Here is a 16,456-nt window from a genome sequence, read left to right on the forward strand (position 1 = left end):
GAWGATGATGGTAGCTAACACTTGGTTCACATTTTCACTTCAGTTCAAATCACTTCGTATTTTACAGCATGCAGGGTGTAAGTGTGGACACCCAGCAAAATTCACAGATAAAATCAGAAGTGTCGGTCTGATCTTGTTTCATCATCTGAAGACAAGCCACTCTGCCTGTGGTGGGAGAAAAAAACCAAAAAAACAAAAAACCAAAAAACTCAAAACCCTGACACCATTAAAAACCCCCACACCTTTCTGCCCTCCACCCTTGGGGAAGGCTCTGCATGTTCCTGCCAGAAAAAAGGCCACTACAAGATGCTACTTTGTGCTTCTGAGATAGAGCTGAGCCTTGCGAACTGTGGTTTGGAGGAGAGCGGTGTAGCCTCAGACATCTGTTTTACCGACAAGTTGGGCCAGGCCACCACAAAAAAAAAAAAAAGAAAGAAAAAAGAAAAGAAAAAAGGAAAGAAAAGAAAAAAAACTCAGTGAGGTGCATCCTTCCCTGACACTGACAGCCTACCCAGGTACACCCGCACCAGAAGCATCATGGCAGAAGCAGGAAGGCAGAGAGATACTCTTCAGTGTCTCCCTGTTGGACAGTTTCCCCCAAAACGCAGCTTCTGTATGTCATCCAGGGATCTCAGGAAAAGCACAACTCCAGCTCATTAAAGTCTGACTTCAAAGGACTTTGCAGCCCCAGCAGCACCTCCTTTTCTTGCAAGTTTAYTACCAAAAGAAATGCAAARTCCTACCAAATCTCATGGAAGGCGYCAGGCCAAGGAACAGGATGTTCAAGTCACCATTTCCATTTGATTTTGGCTGACAGCAATGAAACTGAAGCACACTCTGGTCTTCTAGCACAGTGGCCTGGGGCTAGCAACAGTCTCAGTACTTAAGAAAGGGGGAAAGATCCAGCAAGCTAGCAGAAAAGCATCCAAGAATTGCACGCGGCTGTCAGGTATGTGAACATGTCTAGTTGTACCTACCCAATGTGCTGACGTGCCAGAGAGGGAAGGCTGGGCGTTTAGAGCCCAAGATGTGATCAAAGTTACCCTCTCTGCTTCCAAAGGGCACCCTCRTAGCTCTAAACAGAGCATCAAAGAGGCCTCACGACTTCCTTATCTCCGCCAGCATGCTCCCAGGCCTGTGTCAGGATGCTTGTTCATCTAACCAGACCCCCAGCACGGATGCACTAGCCTTCTGCACTTCCTTATCTCTGCCATACAAGGCTCTGCCCCCAGGCTGCCTTGCACACTCTGCCTGTTTTGTGACAGTGGCAGCTGGTGGACAACCAGGCTGATGCTGGAGATCCCTGGAAGGAGCAAGACCAAGGGCTCCCCTTGACACACGAGCACAGCTAGACCCCTCTATGGCATCTCAAGACCAACGGAGAGGTGAGCAGTCACCCAGCTGCCATTGCTTGGGCCCCCCATTTTTGTTGGTAGTTTGGGGGCTCAAGCTYGGAAAATGGTGCTCCTGCCAAAAGGCTCCAGGGTAGCTCAAGCAATTCTGCMAGGTGAAAAGCAGGCCCACCTTAGCATCACAGAACAGTTGAGGTTAGAAAGGACCTTTAAAGATTGTCAAGTTCAACCTACCCTGSTCAAGCAGGGTCAACTARCTCTGGAAATCTCCCTAAACATCTGGAGGATCTATGATACGATGGTCGTGTTGACCCCAGGAGAACACTTCTGAGCTGCCTGGGAGCCAGCAGAGGTGACAGAGTAACCTTTCCCTTCTGCATCAAGGATGTGGCATTAACCTGCAGCTTTTAAAGAGGCAGAAACCTGTGTCCCTGACAGGGCAGGCTGCCCTCATCAAATGGTACCAGTTCGATGATTAGCTGCCCTGGAATTTCTGGGCCCACTAGCTTCAACAGTAACCCCGCTAGCTACTATCTCTGAAGGACACTYGTCATAGAAAATCATGTCCCTCTGCCAAGTTTTCCTGTCTCACTATTTTTGGAATGACACACACAGGCTTCAGCAATTGTCAGCAGAGCTGTACAGGAAGCAAATCCATATAATGATCAGACTAACAGGGACAGTACTGGAAACAGCATTGCCTGGGGAAYGGTCCCCTGAAAGTACCCTGTGGTCCTGAGAAGAAAAAAGATACGGGCGATAAACATAAAAGGTAGAAATCTCTAACCACTGATATTTGACACCATTTGCGCAGGAAGCTCATCTCCCCCAGCCTGGGAGATGAGAGTCAAGACAAAAGGATTTAAAAGCAAACCACCTGTGCTGGAAGGATGGCTCCGAAACCCCAAAGAAAACAGAATCCACTTATTTAAACTCATTTTAATTAAAACATTCCACAATCTACATTCCCCCAGATTAAATTACTGCCTTAACTATTTGCGCATATAGCCTCTTTCGCCCATTCCAGGACTGTACTGTTGAGGTCTTGGATGACACCAATGGCAGGTAAACAGAAACAAGCATTTTTTGGTGCTTGTGACCCCTAACGCAGAATCCAGGATTATCTGCAGGTCAACCACAGCACCTGTCAGCAACTCACAGATTACTGCAGTGGGAACATAATCCCCTCTGACACTAGAGGATGAGTCTCAGGCCCTAGGAAAAGCAGAGGTAAATGGCTTAGGAGAGGCTGAAAGTACTCAAAGCAAGGCATCCATTAAAAAAAAAATCTGAGTTCTATCTCAGCTTGTGATGAGCAAGGGAGACCTCACTCAGGTAGAGCTGGAACTGGACTTAAAATCACCCTCTGCAGGGGGGCAGCATATTCCTTCCCTTGGCAGGAAAGTATCTGGAGGTGCAAGTCTGAGAAACTGCCCTCTCCCCCCATCAGTGCATGGGTCCTGCCCAGCCCCGAGCATGCACGGGGCCACATCCAGCCTCCTCTGCCCGCCTGCCCTGCTGCTAATATTTCCTCCTTAGGCTCTGCAGACTATGCCCTAACACGCAGAGCACCATTTGTAGCTCCTACCACCTAGCGGCTGCGATTTTTCTCTGTAAGACAGCAGGACGGCCGTGTTGAGGTCAGGCAGCCTCAGCCCTTGCTGGTGTGCTGCAGTTGAGACTAAGTTAGGACCACACRCAACAGAGACGCTGCACAAGAGATCAGAAACTTCTCTGAAAACGATCGGCAACCGCACGACGTAAGCCTGGAAAAAGCTCCGCCAGCTCGAAACAGGCAAGCTGAAGTAGCAGCAACATGGATTAACTCAAGTAGCGCATTGCTGCTGCTGGTACTTGTGCCAGCTCAGCTAACGCTAGATGACTAGCGCTACACGACATCGCGCTGCGCAGCACAGACGTGCCCTAGGCTGTCCAAGCCAGCCCTAGGCTGTCCAAGTCRGAGCAGTTTGCTGGTTAGGGTGGAATATTATACAGGAGTCTGAATTCAAACAGATCTAGACCCATGCAAGCCCTCAAAACACCTCTGACCACTCTGTCTTCCGAGTACTGCGGTATCTCGGACACTTCTGAAGTCCCATCTTTCCAGCTCCCCCAGTCTCCTTTGCAGGGGGGGCACACTGGGGCAAAAGAGGGGCTGATGACTTCCCCTGACCTTCTAAAGCAGCCCAAGAGGTAGTTAACCTTATTCACAGGGAGACTGCCCTGCTAGCTCGTACTCAACTTTTTCACGATGTGAACCATTTACACCACATTTCCAGAGCTCGGGCTGTAAGGGACATATGTGTGATGTCATTTCCACATAACTGCAAGTGAAACTAGGTATTGTTCTGTATAAATCTCCCCTCAACTCCAAACATAAGAAAGAAAGAAAGTGCTTTGGTATTTTAAATACCAAACGTTTAAAAAATGACATTTTGAATAAGCAGTTATTCCTTTGTTTGAAATACTTTATATATACGTATTTTATATATACATATATGTATATAYACACACACATAAAATATATGTGCCTAAGTACTTCATCAGTACTTTAAAAAGTCTAAGTACTCTATCAGTACTAGCAGTTAAACCCTCCTGGGAGGGCTCTGTCCAACAAATACCCTACTGTTGCAATCATTTCTCTATTATAGCAAAGGAATTTAATTATGCTTTTACAAGCAACTTAAATCTGGTTATGCTGGATTGGGGTGGGTGTCAATGAGTGCAGAACGCGCACAAAAGACATGAAGCACCATATTAGTCCGACTTTTTTTTTTTTCCCACAAATGCCTCTCTCGTTTTTGGTTTTACTATTGGCAAGCATTTTCAGGGTGGCAGGAGCTGGGGGGGTTTCCCTCCGCTCCTCTGAGAAGAAGTTGTTCCAGAAATTCATGTTTCAGACTGCTCTACAGTTTAACAACTTCCTTTTCATTTGCAGGCTAACTGTATCCATAGCCGGTCTAGCCTCATTTAGTCCTTCCCAGCATCTTGACAGCTGTGTTCCYTCCTTAGTGTTTGACATCTGCAGGTATCAATCAGATCCTCTTTTTGCTTTCAGTTTGCTAGTCCAAACAGGCTAAGTTCTTCCTGTTTTTCCCTTTTTGCAAATGACTTCAGTTATCTCACCAGCCCAGGAAACTTCCCCACACCCCTAGCAGACTGCATTCATTTTTGAACATGAAGTCAGTGTTGGTACAGTGACTTTTAAGTTTTCTTTAACTGCCCTGAAAATACTCTGTGCAGCCCAAGAGTGCATTTGCTATTTTCACATCTAGGTTGCAGTTTGGTAAATAAAGCCATAGTAAAGACCATAGCAATGAGCAGCAGAAGACACTGCTACCCCGGGTCTAAGCTCAAACAGCATACAACACCAAACATTTCAGAAATTTTACATTAGATCTTCAATAAGGCTATTCAAATCTAGGCCTCATGTCTTGATACTATGAAACCAAAAGGAATTTCCTTGGCTATAGGTGACAACAGGGAGGTTTAAGTTTTGTTTCTGACTGACATACGGCATGGCTGCTCTATGAACCGCAGAAGCTATGTTCAAAAAAAAAAAAAAAAAAGAACTAATTTCTATTTCGTGAATCTACTCCAAGAGCTAACTGACCCCGCACTAAATGAGCACTGTTCTTGAACTCAGTTGCTGGCTGTTGCATCACCCTAGTGAGAAGAGAAACAGGTGGGTGGCAGGATGCCACAGGTCTGCCTTTTTTTTTTTTTTTTTTTTTTGAGGGTTTTGGGTTCATGAAGGAGGATTGAAACCACAACTAAATGACAAGTTTCTCCTGTCTCCTCTAAGAGGAAGGCAAGTTCTATTAGCATTTAGCAATGGACAGAAAGCAACAGGAAAGGAGCATGGACAATACAGAAGCACTCCAGAAGATGCTTTGGTCTTAATAACAGCTCAGCTTGGAGACTCCTAAAATTATGTTGCTCAGATACTACTTTGGCCTCTGTCACAGCCACCCTCCGCCATCCACATCAGCAACAAGCTCCCACCCACATGCACACAGAAGAAGAGGCTCTAAGCTGGGCTCTGAGCATGTGATATGTATTCCTTAGTGAGGCCTGCACAAGTGGCAGCAGTGCATTCACCTTATCCACATGATAAGAAATACCAGCTGTATTTCTTATATACCAGCATATATATTTCTTATATATTATATATTTCTTGTATATTAGCAGTCTGATTTAGGGGCCACTTGTATCTAGAAGATCCTTTTTAGTAGCCCCAGAGGGATGTTTCATTCATATCCACCGTGTCCTGAGCAGTTTACAAAGACTGGGTAGATACAGGAGGCTAACTCTGAACTTAAGTACAATTCACTGAGTCTGCAGATAATACAGTGCAAACGCAGTACTACCAAAGTTCAGCCAGCAGGACAGTGGGGCCTAAGATCACAGCAGCTGGAGAACACTGCAGGTTTGCAGGCACTTGTGCATATGCCTTCAGAAACACTGAAAAGCAGAGACTGCTTCTAAGGCAGACACAAAAAGAAAAAAAGTCTTCCTGTTATTACCATTTTGTTAGGGAGCTTAGAACAAGCCAGGATTCTGTTTGACAAATGCAAGTGCATCAGCAGATGTGAGCTGGGTCTATGGTGGATGTCTATATGAGGGGGGAACAAGTACATGAGCAAGTGTCTGTGCCTCTGTCCTGAACATGCCAGTCAGTGTCAGGAGGAGGGCTGTCCACTGCCCACGCTGTGCAAACCCCACCGGACTTACAGGAGTCTGGAAGCAACAGTAGAGCTTGGTTAGGAACGGGTGGTTCCTCGCTAAGGACAGGATGCGTTTCTCCGTCATGGTGCATTCAACATCGTCATCTTGAAGAATGACGTCCTTCTTCAGCACCTTCACCGCATAGAGCTGCCCACTCTCTTTCATCTTGGCAAGCATCACCTAAGCGAAAGAGGGGGAGTGAATCACAAGGGCTGAGCCTTCCACCTCTACACGCAGCAGAGCCTCTTGCACCTTCTCACACCAGAAAGGTCATTCATCTCATGAGCAGGCTTGTGTATGTAACTGAGCCAGCCTGTTAGCACGGGAAGAAGCGTACAACCAGTGACACACAGGCTACTGTCTGCAGCAGGCTTCTGCAGAYAGAAGTGCCCACGCACATTGCTTCAATACCTGGTGCGGGACTAGCTGGTCAAAGCTTGTCCTCTGCTAGCAGAAATCCTGTCCCAGGGCAAACCCTCCAAGCAGCAATACTTCTTTCCACTTCCCTCCTAAGTTCCCAGTTTCAAATGCACCATTCCCCTCTACTTGGAGGCAAAGTAGAGGAATGACCCCCCCCACACACCTCACTGCACATGAAATCACTGCCTTGCTTCCTTTAAAGGAAACATTTTTAATTTCTCCAAGAAATGCTGCCCCAACAGGTGCTAATGCATACGCTTGCAACTTATGCTATGGGCCCTGACATGCAGCTGTTCTTTCGGTTATTACTTTTTTGCTTTTTTGTGATATCCAACTTGCTTTGTTGTCAGCTTTCYATCTCCTCTCTTCTCTCCCTCTTGCTAACAAGCCTCACTGCACAAAGCATACCCCACTGGATAGCTCGTGTACCACATTATGAAATAACGTCACATACCTCAGTATCTTCTAAAATAAAAAATGTGGTATTCCCCCCGAGAGGCTCAAATAATGCTCACCTTTCCAAAACTGCCCTTTCCCAGCACACGGAGGAAGGTTAAGTCTTTGATCCCAAGTTTGCTTGCTGAAYTTTCACTAACATCGTTGCCATCTTTTATGCTGCCTTTTCCCTGATGTCTCAAAGAAGATCTTGAAACCAGTTTCTGCAGAGGAAAGTAAATAAATATCAGCTGGCACAGAAATCGTACCGTGCCCAGCTTTGCAGAGGTGTTCACAAGCAGCCAGCCTACTAACTGGGGCATTTAGGCCCTGTTCAGACGCACTGTAGAGCCACCGGAACAGAAAACTCATGGGTGCAACCAGTACCCCGTAGCTGCTGTGTGTGACCAACTGACCTTATCACTATGCAAAACTGCTGAGATGACAAAACCAGCTCTTGTCCTGTGCATTTTAAGTTGTAAACTCACTGCACAGCAGATCCAAGAAGCAAACCTGCCTCTCCCCACCTCCTCTGCCTGGAAAAATAAGACAATGAATAAGAAAATCCGCAAGTGTCGTATCCGATGTCGGAACGAGGAGGAATACAGCATTTCTACAACGTGAGAAGTGCTGGTGAGATTAAGACTTGTTCAAAGCCCCTAGAGTTTAGTAGGACTCAAAGTACAAAATATTTTTCTCTCCCCACTGCTGGGCTGCTGATTTCCTTCACAGCTGCAAATTTGACCGAGGGCTGTTCACACCCACACCAGCGACGAGGTGCTTGTGTTTTCAGGAATTCTACTAGTATTAGAACCATGCATTTCTAGATTTCTAGAGTACAGTAAGATCAAGTCAATCTCCAGTGCCYTCTGTGCATGGCTCTCCACATACAAGTGTGCGTATAAACCACTAGTACTTTTGTTCAGTTTATTGCTCTGAACAGCGTCATGCAGATTGCTTCAGCTCCACCTTGTGACCACTTCGGTGTAAAGCAAAATTCCCCCCTGCACAGGAAGGCTTCTCGTCGCCACAGCAGTGGAAACCCGAGCCACGCGGGGAGAACCAGAACCATTCGGGAACCGCACCTGAGCGTGGGACCGAYGCTCCCTGTAACAGTGATGAGGCTGGGAAGGGGACCAAGGTCTCCTGCTGAGCACTTCTTGTGCTCTGGGCCACGCACACAGAGACATTGTGCACTTGTTTTTGAGGGAAGAACGGAGGCTTGAATTATATTGACCATTAACCAGTTTGGGGTCCGACTCCCCTCTTATTTATGCCAAACAGATAAGAGCCAGTGGAGTTACCCCACTATAACGCACAAGCAGACAACAAGTTAACCTTTATAGCCTGAAGCCTCCACCAGGGTCAAGCTGGATACCGGTTACTCGCTTTCCAAGCGAAGTGTTTGCCAGAGGTCACACACAGCAGCAGCCTGCTCCTGCATCCACCGCCCGACGCCTCTCACCCTAACTGAGGCCTCCCGCGCCATGCAAACGGACTCGGCTGTAAAGGCTTCAAAAGACAGGACGGGAAAAAGGAGGGGAGAGAGAAGACAACTCACGGAGTTTGGGGAGATGCTGCCTGGCTGCAGGCCCATGCACGCCAAGGTTTTCGCCAGCTCCGCCGCGTTCACCCCGCAGTTGGGCGCAACGTTGGCCTGACATCGGATGTGGACGTTCATTTTACAGACTGGAGGGGATGGTGGTAGGGGGCGGAGAGTTAACGCAAACCAACAGTTAGAACAACTTGAAGGGATYTCCTGCCGACGAGTAACGTAGCCAAGGCCTGCTCTGCGTCGGGAATCACACCCCTCTGGCTCTGCCCCGCGTCTTTGAGCTAAAGGGGTATTTGCTACCGATCTCAACAGAAACAGGACTCGGTAAAACTTGGCTTCGCAAAGCCATGGAATTAGCTACCCACTTCCCCAGCGTTTGCGGCTGTCTGATTTTAAAGACGAATTTTTCAGTGGGAAAACAAACTCTTTTGTCTTGCTCTCGCTCGCGGACACACACACCCCCTCTTGTGGGAGACGAAGGCAGACGGAGACGGTTTGTTACCCACATGATTTCGCAGTCTGGATCACTGAAACAAAAGCACACCACCAGGACACGCGTTGCCATCAATTAACAGCGTGCCAGACGGGTTAGTAACCCCATACCTATGCCTTTTTTATTTTTGTTTKTAAATACTTGGATGACTTTCTATTTCCTYATCTCATTAGCTGAGGAAAAGCTTTCAGGTAAAGAGAAAAATTAATGCAGAATGCTACAATACCMAGGAATATTTGCAACAACGCAAATGAAGCAAAACCGTGCTGAAAGTGCAAGAGTCCCTTCTGAAGCCCGAGATAAACGAGTAGATCAACATTTTTTGCAACTCTTGCAAAGATGAGTATTCATTGCTTGGCCATCTCTTAGAGGCTACAGAAATCAAGCCCACACAGTGCATCAAGAGTCTAAAAATAYCTGTATTTTGCTACAAGACTACAAGAAGCAGCCACTCACTTTTACACTGTAGCCCCTGCCGCATAATTCCCCAGAGCAAGGAGCCGCAGTGGTCACAGAAGGTGGGGACTTTGTAGTTGTGCACGCTGAACTTATGGGGAATGTTGATTCCAAATCTCTGCTCGATCACCTGAGGCACCAAGAGAAACGCACGGATTTAAACATTCCAGCATACACAGAAACTCACGTTCACTTACATACGGACACTTAACTGCAAAGCTATGAATATAATTTCAACTCAAAAATTATCCCGATCCACTGCAGTTTATTTCTGGTGAGCATCTCACCTCCAGCAAGTCTGCTCTGGTTTACTTTCTGGACAGGATGGAAAATCTGAGAGAGCAGATTTAGGGCAGAAAAGGGCTGCTTAGCCAATTCTAAATTCTTAAAACAAACTCAGAATTATGAAGTGTGGATTACCTCATCATGGACCTATCACATTTCAGTGCCAAATATAAATTACGCGAGGTAGAGGATTTTGTAACTAACCATTTTTCAAATGATTATTTACATACCATGTGCAACCATATAACTTTTATGACAAATTGTTGATTTTATTGCATTTAATATAAATAGTTTTCCCAGCTACTCCTAAATTTCTCCTTCCTTTTCTCACCCTCCTTGTTATTAACAACCTTTAATTTCAGGTCCACATTTAGCTTTATCACTTGCTCTCATCCCCTTTTTAACCTTGTTCTTTTCCAACTGTGAATCATTCAGATCTCAAAGACGCTTTAGAAAACGTTACATCAGTTGAAGCAACCCATTCCAGTTAACTCTTCATTGCTTTCTATTTTGCAGATCCTGGAAGACTGACAGGCAAATTCAGAGCTTAAAGAAAAGACAGAGGTGCTAAACAATGAGTTTAAAGTGAGTGACTTTCTCTCTCTTTTTTAGGTAGCTTAGATATCTTAAAAGCCCTTCACAAACCTAAAAAGGAAGAGTGAGRAGACTCACCATTTAACTCGCACTTCAGTCTTAAACATACTAATTTTCAYTTGGTTTGGCAAAAAGTCATTTTAAGAGGTCTAGCTCAGGAGCTCTGAGTAGAGAAATAACGAGCAAAGGCAATTGCTTATATGTACTGGAAAAGTTTTTGCAAGAAATACAATACAGAGCTACCTCATGACCATGAATACTTTGCCTGAATTTTGCTCAAACAGCTATTAAGCCTTTTTTCAGTGGTACAAATGAGACACGCAATGCACAGTACAGTTTTTGATGAGGATGCTACTTGTGTCAWATGCAGCTAAAACTAACAAAGAAAACCTTTGGAAACACAAGTTATCCACAGGTTTCTTCATCGCAATGTAATTTCATAGAGTCAAGGGGTAGAATGAGGACTAAAATGGTAATTTAAACCACCAGAAAAGAAAGGAAAAAAAAGGAGCATAACGAGGACCACTGGTTAGATTTTTAAACTAGAGAAATTCAAATTAGTAATCAGGTGCCACRTTGTTTTTCTTCTGACAATGACACAGTTATTAATCATGGAAGCAAATTACTAGGGAAAACGGTGAATTTGCCATTTTCAATGAGTTCAGATGAAGACACCATGCCTTCCTAAACTATGTGCTTGGAATTAACAGAGGAGCAGCTAGACTGATACTACATGGTCTGTATTACACGKGTCCCCATCCTTCTTCCTCATTTTTAAATCTATGAATGAAGATAACACAAAGAAGAGTAAATTTATTATATAACAGCCCCTGCCAACCCACACAACCATGAAGAYTCGTGAACTGTGATGATTTAAAATAATTAACGTGACTTTACCTTGAGATCTGTCTTGTTGGTATTGTTTTGGCATGTGCAAGCTGTAACAATTAGATGATGGCAGCGCTTGTGTACAACACAGGTGCATACTAGGAAATAAGAGAGGCATGCTGAAAAGAGCTGTTGAAAGACTCAGAACACATCAAACCATCGAATGGATTCTCTAAGGCTCAACTACAGCATCAGGGCGCAGYAAAGATAAGAAAAATAATCAGGGTGACTTAGGATTTCCAAAATCTCTTAAGAGATCTGGAGACGTATCTCCACTCGTTGCAACAGACATTCTGCACCAGATTACTTATATAGCCTGGAAGATAGCTGCCTCTATAAAAAACAGGTGATGCCTACAGGAACAACACGGTAACTTCATAAATTAACTAAGAATTGCTGTTGAAGTTATGCAGTGGACAGTRTTTCAGACAACATACACAAGCAGTACTAGACAATGCAGGTCTGAGACAAAAGCCATCCACTCATCTCAGCAGAGTCACATCTCTTACAGTGGGCACCTAAGCAGGCCTGGCCCAGGTTAGTCCGTCTTTACGGCTCAGTGCAACGCTCGGATCTGGGAAGCTAAATAACCGCAGCAGAACAGCACTGTATCTAAGCTAATTGGCTAGTCACGGTCAGGAGAACTAATCAGCCCTAGAGCAAAGCCGTGCTGTCTCCAGGTCTAAAGCTGCCTTGGCTGGATGAACTTGGATTCCTCCACTCCACTCCTTAACATGCACTGCAGACACCACCAAGGGCCACAGCTACTGTTTGTGCAAGGAGATTTTTGCAATGGAAACTTTAGGTTGCAGACCTGCTGCAGGTTCCCATACTGTTTGTTGCTGACTTAAGCTTGTAYTGAGAAGGGCCTATCAATAACATTTACTTTCCCCCAGGGATGTCGTGTAATATACCCAGATTTTTTTCTGAGGCTTTCTTGCATATGAAGACACCACTATATCATACAAGAAACGGACTGTATTAAAGGCTATTCTGAGCAAGCATGCACCTATGAAGCAAGTAATTCTGCTATCATACCATGGCAAAAGGGAAAGGTAGAGCAAGAATTAAGTGCAAACAGGCAACACATACATCCATACAGACATTCAGAAAAACACGTTTTCAGACAGAAACGTTGTGCCGTCCCACAAAGCTGCCCTTTGAAGTCACATCTCTAATTTCATTTTAACTACGTAGGCATAGAAAAGAAAGAAAGGGGCCATTCCAGTAGGCTACTCCCGGCTGGGCACTGTTGTGGTTATCACACAAGCCTAACTGGGAGCTGTGCATATTCAACAACTCCCTGGATCCGCACAGAAGAAAAACTGTGGGTGGAACATCGCAGCCAGGCCTAGGTGTTTGCGTGAACATAAATGATTGCTCCTGCGTGCACGAAAGCCACCAGCCTGACAGCTGCTAAAATACAATTTTGGCTGGTCAGGGGACTAAGACAAATGGTAACTAAAGAGAAGCTTGAAACCACAGGACATCCCCGCAGCATGGGGATGCACTGCCAAAACAGCACATCCTCTACGCATATAGCGCAGGAGCAGAGCACCTTACCTTGGCACTGGTATCCCTGCTTTCCAAACACGCCCCTGTTCAAAACAAAAATACAAAGATAATTTAATGTCACATAAAGCCAGCCTTTTTCCAGATCATTTTCAAGATAAGAGCCTGACCAGATCCCTGGGGCAAAACTGCCCAGAAATAATAGTGCAATTCAGCACAGGGGTGTGTGAGCGTTAACAGAGCAGGCTGTCAACATACACGTTATTCCCCATATTCCCACTCATGCTAGTTCCTGAAATACTTCATTCTATTACAACACACACCACATTTAATAGACTGATCCCAATTACCCACACCCTGTTATTATCTCTCCCACTCCATGCTTTTTTGAGACATATATAGGTTTTTCTCCCTGCTCTGCATGCTCCCTTACAGACGTCCCCCCACCCCTTACACCTCTGATGGCTTTTCTGCTCTCAGGCATCTTCTCTCATCTTTCAAGAAACTGTTYTTGTCTTTGCAATCTCACAGTCCTACTCATATGAAAATTTGGAGTCTTTCTTCAGATTGCTGATATAAAATCTGCATTTAAAAGTGGGGATCGTTGCCCTATCCCTACGCTCTCCCACTTTGCTTCTTCCAGCATCCCGGCCGCTTCACTTTAGCCCCGGTACCTCTTCAGTACACACCAGTCTGCAAATGTTCCCAGCTAATCCTGTCGGGCAGGGAGAGGTGCTTCAACAGCCCTTGCTAAGGATCAGGGTAATTCAGGCTCGGTGGCCGCGCGAGGGTCCCCCCAGTGCCACGGGCCGGACCGCGCCGCCGTCGAGCCGCTCTTACCAGATGAACTCCCGGCAGTGCGAGCAGTACGTTGGCTGGCGCAGGTAGGTAGCCATGAACTTGTGCCCGTTCACCTGATGCACTCGCCTTCGCATAGCCCGCTGGCGTTTCCGAGTGAGGTTCTTAAAAATGCGATCCCTCTGGAGGGTCCCTATGGAGGAGAAAAATAAAAGTAACAAAACATTATTATACATAAATACTAAGTATAATTATTAATATCCTTGGCTTTGCTGTGGTGCAAAGTGCTTTCAAAGGCCATGATTACATCCCTGGTTTAGAAGTGGAGTGACCAAGGTCTAAAATGAGGAAAGCATAGTTCCTTCACCTAGAAATAACTGCTTCTCCCACCTTCCTCTCGCTCCTCTCCTGTGCTGAGACAAGTCACTAGCCCATTAATTCAAGCTGTAAACAGACCAGAAGCTCAAGCCTCATGAGTTATTACACCTCAGCTCTTGGGGAAGTGCCTTCTGCAAACATGCCTGCGTGGCTCGGACCGACCAGCCCGGTGGTGCAGCATCCCCCCCGCTGAGCCAAAGCGGACGCTTGCTCCATGAATGCTGTTTCTCCTTCTTCGAAATCCTCATGCTACACTTCACTGTGGCCATTTGCAGCAATTTTGCTTCCTGTGCTGGATAAATGGGCACAGCCTAATTTCTCAAGCACTATTTGTTGTTTGGTATATGACATCCTCAGCTTTCTGCAAAAGGCTCATTTTCCAAAGAGTTGATAATACTTTATAGCCCTTGAAAACAAGACCCAGAAAGTGCCAGCATTCAAAAGCTGAATTGTCCCCAAAAAATTACTACTTTTTTTTTTTTTTAACCTGGGCTTAGTTTAGCCATATAACAATTTCCCAGTAAAGCTCAGCTTACACAAAACAACTCACTCCTAAAGCACAGAACTAAGCTGTAGATCAGGAAAGCCATCCACACACGTCAACAGACGTCTGCCTTGAAAATCACTGCCATCTGTTTTCTGGGTTCCCTGCACAGCCCAGGCCAGGCTCATCTGAACTTCTCAGATCAAAGCCTCATCTGGGACACACTTGCCTCCGAGCAAAGAAACAACATAAGCAATCTTCAGCTTAGTCGCCTTCCCAAGGACRGGATCAGACCTCGCTTACAAATGCATGCTGAGGACACATACTGGAAACTGCTACAGGAAAATATCTACCATCGTATGTACTCAGCACTTCTGTTTTGGGTGCAGACTGGTGCAAGACAAAAGCCGGGTGTTGCCGAAATATTCTGCGTGGATATAACCTTGCAGGAAAAGACAGGCGGTCTGTAAGCTTCCTTTTCTATCTGACCCCCCCCATAGCAGTCACACAGGCGCAGCACCCAAGCACAGCTGCTGCTCTAACACTTCATTTACCCACCAGAAGGGGGTAGAGCATTTCTCTGCTTTCAACTAGCTGTGCTGCTTAAATGCTTTAGGAAAAGAGAAGAAGCAGCAGCAGCTGTCAACCTGATCAAGCCTTGAAATGTTGGAGTCCCACATCACAGGCATGCTTGCTGGCCCTTTTTGTATGAGCAGAGCTAAGGGAARCCTTCCTGTCAGTACTGAACCGAGCCACTTCAAAGGCACTCACTACTCCTGCCACACAGGTTTGGAAGAAGAGCCAGCCTGAAAGCTCAGCCTTGCCTTCTGCTGTATCCTTCCACCCGCTTGTGCATGTGGCCTTTCCACAAGCACAAACGTGAAACCTCATACCCAATGACATAACCGTGACTTGAAGACAACTTGCAGTTATTTTTAAAATGGAAACACACTATAAATTAGGATTTGCCCATTAAAATGAAAAAGGATGTGGTATGGCTGATCTTAAAAGAAACCCGCTTTCTTCACGGCTGAGCTCCAAGCAATTGCTCAGAGAGACAGTCTTAGCAAAGCCCACCCTTCTAGGCAAGTACACAAATAGGCGTTTCTCACCAAAGTCAACATTTGGGGGATTTAAGGGACCGCAGGAGTTGCCAAACTGAATCAGAATATTGGTCCATCTAGTCCAGCATCCTGCCTCTGCCGGGGGCAACCAGAGACATGTGACAGCAAGATGGAGGAGCCCTGCAGCTGCAAGATAACTTGCCTCTTTCCTACTCGTAACATGTCATTTTGATCTGCCAAAATGAGAGCTGACGCGAGGAGGTTTAATATCTCTTCCAAATATTCAATCATCGTTGCACAACTTCAATAGCCTCATTACCTATCATAGAAAACATGGCTGAAGAAAGACTTCAAGAGGTCAACCACTTCATCCTTCTTCCCGAGAAGAGAAAGATCATGAGCCAATTCCTTCACTATGCCCAAGCGTCCTGCAGCTTCACACGAGAGAGGAAAAAAAGGTGGTGGGGAGTGAGAAGGAAAAAAGATTTCCTTACATTATTCTGGAATTTGCCTGCCTTTAATTCAAGTGAACATCTCCTTGATCTAGGTTTATGCTTAAGTGCTTGATCTTAGGTTATATGTTTAAGTGCTTTTCTGGATCAAGGCCAAAACCCCAAACTTGCAAACTATCCTGCCTCAGAGTTCAGCACGTACAGCAGGACTTCCAAGGAACGGGGAAGGGAAGAGACGGGTTTGTAGCGGGTGGTGAGAATGCAAATAAATCAGTGAAAGACACTCCAGTTCGCAGCTGCCTTCGTATCAGCTGCTCCATTAGGAGCCCAACAGCTGATGCCCTTTAAGTTCATGCACTCACATTTATCAGAGTTTAAAGAGAATATGTTCTCAATTTAGCCCATGTAGTTCCTGCTTTCGATACGGTTTCCTCCAGGGATCAGCGTGGCGTAAATGCCCCGCTCCCCCGGTGCTCTCCCCCGCGGTGAGCAGCCCACACGCAGCGAAGAGCAGAGCAGCCCTTTGCCCCAGGAGCGCTGGGCTCCCGCAGAGGGGGGCTTT

General features: G+C 45.9%; 1 protein-coding gene across 1 annotated transcript in view; it reads right to left on the bottom strand.

Annotated features, from left to right (window-relative positions):
• PRKCH (protein kinase C eta) overlaps positions 1-16,456 on the bottom strand; it is a 117,490-nt gene that overhangs the window by 53,347 nt on the left and 47,687 nt on the right. The window contains exons 3-9 of the mRNA XM_085315041.1: positions 13,559-13,709; positions 12,770-12,804; positions 11,216-11,304; positions 9,440-9,569; positions 8,497-8,624; positions 7,016-7,159; positions 6,087-6,260 (exon numbers count right to left, since the gene is read on the bottom strand). Coding sequence (XP_085171167.1) covers positions 6,087-6,260; positions 7,016-7,159; positions 8,497-8,624; positions 9,440-9,569; positions 11,216-11,304; positions 12,770-12,804; positions 13,559-13,709 — 851 coding nt within the window. The remainder of the gene's footprint in view (positions 1-6,086; positions 6,261-7,015; positions 7,160-8,496; positions 8,625-9,439; positions 9,570-11,215; positions 11,305-12,769; positions 12,805-13,558; positions 13,710-16,456) is intronic.

The sequence above is a fragment of the Rhea americana genome, unplaced genomic scaffold (assembly GCF_003343005.1).
Source record: "Rhea americana isolate MKP2758 unplaced genomic scaffold, rheAme1 scaffold_42, whole genome shotgun sequence".
In the NCBI taxonomy this organism is placed as follows: Eukaryota; Metazoa; Chordata; class Aves; order Rheiformes; family Rheidae; genus Rhea; species Rhea americana.